The sequence below is a fragment of the Lepeophtheirus salmonis genome, chromosome 3, assembly GCF_016086655.4.
Source record: "Lepeophtheirus salmonis chromosome 3, UVic_Lsal_1.4, whole genome shotgun sequence".
Taxonomy (NCBI): Eukaryota; Metazoa; Arthropoda; class Copepoda; order Siphonostomatoida; family Caligidae; genus Lepeophtheirus; species Lepeophtheirus salmonis.
Window position 1 is genome coordinate 8988067 of NC_052133.2, and position 9113 is coordinate 8997179.

A 9113-nucleotide genomic window follows, 5' to 3' on the forward strand; every position below is an offset into this window, starting at 1 on the left:
ATTGGCGCTAATTCGTCAAAGAGTGCAAATGTATTCCACACTCATTTTTCTAGAAATATCATTATTGTAAGTTTTTTTCTTTGACGGGCCACATATAATTATAACTTTGATGGGGAATCATATACTTAAATTAGGATTACCAACTGTCAACTCTTTTGCTCAGACCAAAGCTATAAACCATGCTTGTTAGTTTAAATATATTCCTTTGCCATGTGAAATCCCTTTTCCTCACAAGATATCGTTTTTATTATACCACAGATGGCGTTACTTTGTCGTTTTCCGTCACGACGTCCGCAATGTTTTCTTCCATACATTGTATTCACCTTGTTAATTAGAATAAACGGGGGAGTTTATGGAGATGTTATAATTAGTTATAAAGTAATATTCATGCAAACCTCAACGCCCCTAGTGGACAGACAATTTATAGTGTAGCCAACTATATTTGGTCAAATATTCATCGTGCATGACCAGTCAACAAAAATGCAAGCTAAAATTACTTTAAAGATTAATTTCGTAGTAAGACAACCAACAATTCTCCTAGTTGGAGAAAGAAACATAATTTTTTGAGTATACAAAAATATATTTCACTCTTTCGTCAGAGACTTTTCAATAGTAACTGATTATAATAATTACAAATAAAAGATTTATTTGTAAAAATTTTTATCACGATTTCCTATTTAGTCGAGCTCTCTCTCTGTTGAATTTTCGAATCTATTCTCCCTTTCTGGTCAATCTCATAACTTGGGATCTCTTTTTCAATTATTTGTGCTTTCAAATAATGCAATCTTGTTGGAATAGGTTAAAGGAGCTTCTTCTCCTCTATTGATGTAATCTATAGGTTGTCTGGCTCTGTCTTTTAATCTTCTTCCTGTTTACCCTACATATTGGGCTCCACAGTTGGGTTTTGAGAAAGTAATGCAATATATTACTTCAGTTGTCTCGCAGTCAACCAAATGACTAATGTATATGTATAATAGATTAAAGTTATTTTGCCAAGATTAAACTTGTATACTACAGCAAATTATTGCCAATTTCTACAAACAAATTAATATTATTCAGCCTTTGAGTATGTCACAAATTACACTCTTAGAGTAGTCAAATTTGATTGTTACAATAAAAGAAGGCGGAATAAATAGATTTTATGTATTTGAAAAAGGTCATATCAAATAATGGTTTTTGGAATACTTATTATTGTTATTTTTTATTTCACTTGTATAAAAAAAGTTTATTCGTTCCAATTCCTCTAAACATATCAATAAAAGTTTATCTGTCGCAAATTTGATATTTATAAAAAAAAAAAAACATTTCGTCAAAATTCCAAATAAGTACATTATGGCGAGGGTAACATGCATGGGTCGTCTACTTCCTTTTTCCCCCTCATCAAGAATTTAAGCGGATTTTTATTCAAGTTTACAAAAAGGCAATATTGACTTTTTTTTTATCCTCAAAATATTGACATTTACAGATAATTTTTTTAAGCCTCTTGACCCCTATGGCTTCGGCACCACTGATCTGATATATAATAAAACTTGGCGTAAGAAGCATATACTTTTGATAGATGATTTATTCGTGAAGTAGCTATACATTCTGTAAATTTTCATTGCTGAAGCAAATTATTCGGTCGCCATGATGTTTGAAGTCATTTAGAAGATTCCTATAAGGCTCACTACAGAAGTTTTTAATACTTTTCAGTCATGATTGCCCGCTCCTCAAATCTCTTTGACTTCCATTGACACGCTATTAATACAAAAATCTAGCCACTAAGTGAGAAAAAAAATTCGCCAGATACTTCTAAATTTGGATAAAACTAACCGTGAATTGTCAAATTTTGCAATATTGAAAGGAAGAGCAACGCCGCCAAAACGAAACAGAAACCAAACATATTAAATACTGGTTCAGTGGTTCTCAACACAACGTCTGAGCCAGTATTAGACTTGTTTTTCACCGTGTTTTATGTAATATTCTCATTCGTCTCAAAATCAGTTAGCGACCCCATTTGGGATAGAGGCCCACAGGTAGGGAACCACAGCTCCATAGGATCCATTTATTAACTACACTATTGCATATTTATCTTGGAGAATACGTCTACTTCCCTTTTCCCAAGATCAAGAATGTGGTAAAGTGACACTTCCAAAAAAGTCTGCCATTGTTGCACACATATATCAAATTCATGCTTCTGTTATGACATTAACATTCAAATATTTCTTCTATTCATCATTTCTTATTTCAATGATGAATAGATAGAATGTGGAATCAATCATCTCTGAATTCATTATATTTAAGGTGATTTTATTTTGATTTCGATGTGGGTTTTATGGAGGGATGATCCAACACATATTTTGAAATGAGTAAAATTTCAGAAAAATAGTTGTTACATTTTGATGCTTCCTTATTAGTAAATTGGCTTAATCAATAGGATTTGGACATTTTTTGAATTCATCAAAACTGTATTGAAGTTTCTAGGATGAGTATAGATAACCATTAATTTTAACTGAGGTGTATAACCTTTATTTGATTCAAGACCCTAAACTGGACAAAAATCAACATTTGAAAGTTTCACACTTACTTACATATTTGATCTGTTGTAAAATGAAGTGTGTATGTTGCCGCCTCCGGAATGTATTTGCAATTGAGGCAGGTGGGCAACATTTTGCAAATTCAGACAGTTCATAGGGATTTTCTGTACTGAAAATTTGTTCATTTTATGTGGTAAAAATTTTAGTCCAAAGATGGTGTCTTCATTAATTATAATGCAATTTATGACGTCCGTGTAAACGCTCTATTGTTTCCAGATCTCATAAAAAATTTAAAAAAAAAGAGTGAAAAAGGTGTCATTAGAATAACTGAGCAATTTAAATAGTCTTATTTTCTTTAAATAAGGAAAAGAACAGGAGGCAGAAACACACGCTCATGTAAGTTGATAGAAGATATTATTTATGTTCATTCTAACCGGTGAAAAAAGGTTAATGAGATGAACCCATGAAGCCCAGATAGAGCACATGGTTGTTCTGAAGAAACTTTCAGGATAATTTATAATTTATGATCTATGTAGAATACATAGTCAAAAAATAAGAAAAAAAAACAGAGCAAAGACTCAAACAGATAAAAAACAACTTAATTAATGAGGCGAAATGTGATCAGGGCTTTGGAGTTTCCAAAGCCCGGGAAAAAATAAGACATAATCTGCTTCATCATAAATGCATGCATACATATGTGATATGTGTTTTAGGATTATCTTAACGCAAACAAACATTTAAGTAGCATACATAACATGAGTTAACATAGGTAGGTAGGTCACAGGACGACGTCGACGACGACAACAAGAACAACAACAACGAAGGGAGGGAAATAGCGCGACAACAAGGATAGTCAACGCAGATATCATCATATGTGAAATCAACGCGCTCGTCGCGTGCCTAACACATGGGCGTCGGTCTTCTCCCTTATCAAAGGGCGTGCGTATACTACCGTGGTATTTTTCTAAGAATAAGGAGTCCGAAACCAAGACCAAATAACCTATTCAGTTTCGTTTAAGATCTCTAGGTAGTTGGAAGGTCGTCGTTCATGTGTCATGTCTCTCGCCGTCATGAACAACAACAATCAAGTAAAGAATAGAAAGCATCCTCTAAGTGAGCAGCAACAGCAACTCGGAGAACTTTTGCCTCCGCCTGTCACATCCTCTGCAAATAAAAGAAAGCTTTCTGCCTATCATCCAACATTAGGCTATGCCATTCCTCCGCCACAACCCGCAAAAGTTGCACGGCGAAATGCTCGGGAAAGAAATCGAGTAAAGCAAGTTAATTGTGGATTTGAAGTCCTTCGCACACATATTCCTACGGCTGTTAAACACAAAAAAATGTCTAAAGTGGATACGCTTCGTCATGCCGTTGATTACATTCAAAACCTGAAGCAACTCCTTGGAGAGCAAGATGATCTTCCCTCCTCACCCTCTCCATGTTCTGAAAATAACATGGAGTCCCTTGATATCAAAAGAAGCCCCATCCTTCATGTTCCTACACCTCCAACCCCACCTGAGCAACTCACTCCTCCTCCCCAATCCCACATGACTCAAATCCCAAGCGGCAGAGATCAACATACCCTCCATCACAACAACAGCTCCCATCAACATCACTCAACATCCTCCTACTATAATCATCAACATAGCAATCCTCATTCACACCATGATTCCTACTCCCAGTACAACTCCATATCCAGCCATCACATCCATGCTCAACACTATGACTCAGGCTATGAGACCTCTAGTTACTATTCGAGTTCTCTTCCCTCTTCCGGCGTCTCACCGCCTCCTCATCCACCTACATCAGGAGGATCATCCTATCCCCCACCTTACAACTCACTCGTAAGAGACGGATCCGCTTCACCTTCTTCACCCAGCGTATACTCAGACTATGGTTCCTGCTCTCAATTACCAAATAATAGCAATGTCAATACTAGTAGCAATAATAATGGGAACAATCACGGCTTCACGACCTTAGATGACTTTTACAACGCGGAAGAGGATGAAATCCTTGATGCCATTGTCAAATGGCAAGAAGACTAAGGAAGCGAGAGGAAGAAACAGGAACCTCATTTGATATAATGAAACATTAATAGGTAAGAAGAAAGTTAATTATTGCTGCACTATGATCTTATGATTATGCAGAGTTGGTAGGAGTTAGGGGCATTCGAGCATGGAGAATAACCGCAAATGTTCCGCTAGGTGATCTTTACCGTTGCCATAGAACAGGAAGCTTGAAAATAAGAATCTAATATGTACATATATACTACATAAATGTATAAAGATTCTCCATCCTTCAATGACCATAGAAGACATCATCATGAACATGCTTGCTTATAACTTGAATATGTACATACATTTGCTTGTAACTCTAGCATGTATATACTTATATTCATGCTTAAGAAAAACATAGCAGACATGCAGTACTTAAATTCATTTATATTACATATTTACTCAAGAGATTTTCATGTGGAATAACGCTCTTTTTTTTTTATTCTCATTTCAGTAGTCGTCTCCCCAAATCCGTATTTTTTTTTTTTGTCAAAAGAGGAAGGATTACGTATGGAGGAGTTCCAAGAAGCATTCTTTGAATCTAAAGAATGAATCCCCTCGTCTTCAAAGAGGGAGCAGTTCCCCAAAAGCCTACAACAACCTCGTAGCAACATGTTCTTCCATTCAAAAGCCCTTTCTTCCAACGCAGCAGCTCTTACTAAAATGAACGCGATATGGTTCTTTACCAAACTTTTATATTTGATTTTCCTTCTCCCTAATCGGATCAATAAATGGATCTCATCATAATCTTAACCGTGGTAACTTAAACTCTGGATATGGAAAAGAAAATACCTGAACCTTATATTTCATTCCACTTTGATGATCTTCGATTCCTTCTTTTTTACAAAACAGGATATGCTTTGTATTTTTCCTATTCTATTAGCTACATTGTTACTGTACAGTTTCATATTATATATTATAAATAATATATTCAACTTACATTTTCTCTATGTTACAATCATTCATACGTTTTTATTATATATCAAAAAAGAAAAGCTCAAATATATCTGTTATATCTATCAATCTAGTATCTTGTGTATTGCCTTGTATTTATTTGTTGGGTATTATTAAGCTAGAATAGCCAATGCCCTCCTCAAACGTCTTACTATGATTCTTTAATTACTCCTTTTGTAACGACAACGGTTCTCCAACGAGTAGAGGATAATATTATGTACATAGGTACCTAGTGGAAGAGTCATTAATTCATTTTTTTAATCAACTACCTGCATTTCATTTGTAACAATGGCAAATATCAGTCATCCTACTACTAGACTGCTACTTTTATAATATCGTTGGGGGGTGAGCAGCTGGAAGGTTCTTCTGTTTCCATGATGATACTACTCTGATAACACAACAGAATCCCTTCTTCAAAAAAAGAAAAAAAATGGCTTGCTCCATAAAAAACTATTAATAAGGGATCTGTTATTACTTATTAGTGGCGTTGAAGGATCTCTTCTTAGGGAGAACGACTCAGATCTCTATAAATAAGGTATTCAATGCTAGCCATTTTTAGGTGTGCAAGTTTCTATCGTTGCTTGTTGGCAATCTGAAGAGTGCTTTTATTTAGTAAGGGTGTTGTTATACATCCTTCATTCTTGAAGGGAAGAAATCTAAGTATCTAATTTTGAATGGCAAATTAAAATTCAAATTGGTAATGGTGCAATTCAAAATGGAGTTGTCTAATTCAAAATGGCATATTAGTCTAGTTCAAAATGACATAAGTTTAATTCAAAATGACATAAGTTCAACTCAATATAGAATAGCCCACTTTAAAATAGAATAGTCCCATTTAAATTCGTAATAGTCCAGTTAAAAACTGAGTAACCAAGTTGAAAATGAGAATAGTGCAGTTCAAAATGGCATTAGTCCTATTCAAAATGTTAATATTCCAATTCAAAAGGGAATAGCAAAACTCAAAATTAGAAAAGTCAATTTCAATATGAGAATAGTTAAATTTAAAATAGAAATTTCAATCGGGTAATTGTAATGGATTATTCCAGAAAATCCAAATTTTTTAAAAACTTTACGTTTATGAGCCGACAAATTTTCGTTTCCTAGCTTGCGGGATCTGAACTCTTTCTCCTACTATGTGTAGAATGTATTGGAGAGAGAGTCCAATGAACGTGCAGTCAAAATTATTGACTCCTAGTCGGCTCCGATTCTTGACGGAGTGACCAACATGTACGAATAGTTCCTCATCAAAGCATGTGCCAGGTTCAGGGACAGGTTGGAGGCTGTGGTTGAAGCTGTAGGTGGTTGGTTTGAGTGATTGACTTCACTCTTGACCCCGTCTTGTAAGGTAAAAATATTTGTGAATTGCTGAATTAACTTTAGGAAATAAATTGTAATATACATTATCCTTCAAATTTTCTGGATTTAAATTCCCCACACTGTATAAATATATATTTTCAAAAATTTCAAGTATCTACGCAGTCATAAAATACAGAAATAGGTCATTCCTTAATATATTTTCACGAGGAAAAAGAATTTGACTAAAATTCTTATATGCTATTATTGAGAGTAAACTAGCTCAGAAATGAACTTTTGTATCTGTAACCCAATCTAAATCTGTGTTTTTCAAGATGAATAAATTAGCATTTTGCTGAATATTTGACTAAGGATATATCGTTAACACAAAACAATGAATATCACGTAAAACGAACTATTGTAAAGGGAGCACTTAGGACAAGAAAATTTAAGTTGTAATATTTTTATAATTTTTGTTATAGATAAAAAAGTGTAAACCTTAGTTTTTGACCTTAAATTTTTCACGATTTTTTTTATTTTTAAATCATATTATGGTAAAACATTTATAATTAAAAAAACAATAACAACTGTCGAGTAGAAAATTAATGGAATGAAGAATAATGACGTGATTTGTAACAATCATAACTTCATTTACATACTAAAATATAAAAATTTCATTAAAAATTTACGAACGAAATCAGTAGTAAGAGAATAAATACTACACTTTCTGTGCCTTGGTGATTGAAAATTCAGAGCGTCTCTTCTTCTTATGTCCTTCCGTCCACAATTAACTAACAGAATGGAGAAGATGGTACAGAGACAATGCAAAATCAGGAAGGGGTATTGGCTAGTGTCAATGTTTTCAAATCAGATAGAAAAGTTCAATGTGGAAGCCTTGATAGCAAAAATACAGTCACTCTTGTACACGGCAAGAACTAATACAAAGGGATGGTCAAGATATCAATATCAACGATGAAATTGTTTGATAAGAACAGAATACTGATGAATTAATAATAATATATAAGGAACGAGAAGGGCAAATCCTCTGTCGAATGAAAAGAGATAGCAACTGAAAAAAATGTTGAAATATATGCATTAAACTTTTTTTCATTTCGTTATAATTTTTTAAATAGCGATCAAATGAACATTTTATTAATTGGAATACTGATTAATTATTGTTTAATTAAATATCTATGACATTATTTTTGGAGGATTTAAATACTGTTTTTGATATATATGGTTTATTGTTTGTAAATCAATTTAGGTATTAAAAAAAAGAAAGTAACAATCGGGATCTCAATTGCTCAACCACGATTTCCCGCAAAAAAAGAAAGCTTAGTATACAACAATTCTACCCGAGATTGTAAATGGTTAACCAAATAAATGTATAGTGGAAATGGATAGTTATAGCTGTTATAACATTTCAAGAAGTTCAGGGCCGCCCGTAAGATTTTATTTTTGGAGGGGGGGTGGGCTTAATTTATTCAGGATGGACAAAAAAAAAAAACTTTTAAAAGAATTATAGAGTTAATTTGTTAGGTCAAACTAGAACTTTAACAAATGACTTGAAAAAGAAAAAAAATTTCTAACCTGTTATCCCGTTAAAACTTTTGCTATAAAAAATATATGGATAAGGGAAAAATTTATTTTTCCTTGATCAAAGCAAAAATTAATTGATTTGTAGAAACTCCTGGTTAAACTTTATACTATGATTTTTCTCATCAAGAACGAAAGAATTACAGCTCTAGAATATTAAAAAAAACCTTTACAGGTTGCCAACTCTCACGCAAAAAAATGCTAAAGATTTCAAGCCTTGCTCATCTGTATTTAAGATGATAATCTTTCCACCCATGGATATGTCTGCCACCTCTTTATGTAGAGCCTCTTTAGGTAAGACTAGTTTCAAATGTCGTCTTTTTTCTTAAAGTTATATAAAAATAAATACTTAAATGAATATAACATTACTGAGAATTGAATTATAAAACTTGATTATACTCTTTCAAAAGGTATCATCTATCACCTAATGAAATTTTTTAAAGCTGTCATTAACCATATTTGCGCAATGGCCACCCAAAAAAATTTATAGATTTCGAGAGGATTTCTGTAGAAACATTCAAATAACTCTGTTTTTCTCCAATCAATATTGGAAATATTTACTTGACTGAAAACTGGAGAACTAACTACATCAGTTGAGGATAAATTTATCCAAAAGATCAAAAAATTTGAAATCATTTAACATACCCAAAAATAAATACCCCGAGAAATGTGAAACCCTAGTATGGAACAAGTATTTTAG

The 9113-nt window shown here is 33.3% G+C and overlaps 1 protein-coding gene across 2 annotated transcripts; it reads left to right on the forward strand.

Annotated features, from left to right (window-relative positions):
- The first annotated feature begins 3514 nt into the window (after positions 1 to 3514).
- Positions 3515 to 5597, forward strand: LOC121114218 (uncharacterized). 2 transcript variants are annotated; one of them, XM_040708104.2, is made up of 2 exons: positions 3515 to 4614; positions 5025 to 5597. In XM_040708104.2, exon 1 carries the CDS (start codon positions 3572 to 3574, stop codon positions 4559 to 4561), a length of 990 nt encoding a protein of 329 aa, XP_040564038.1. In that variant the 5' UTR covers positions 3515 to 3571; the 3' UTR covers positions 4562 to 4614; positions 5025 to 5597. The 2 variants fall into 2 exon arrangements, with proteins under 2 accessions (XP_040564038.1, XP_040564039.1); XM_040708105.2 differs by having other exon boundaries at positions 5028 to 5597.
- Positions 5598 to 9113: the final 3516 nt, after the last annotated feature.

Coding starts and splice junctions, on each gene's coding strand:
- LOC121114218 (XM_040708104.2), top strand. CDS start 3,572: ATGTCTCTCGCCGTCATGAACAACAACAATCAAGTAAAGAATAGAAAG.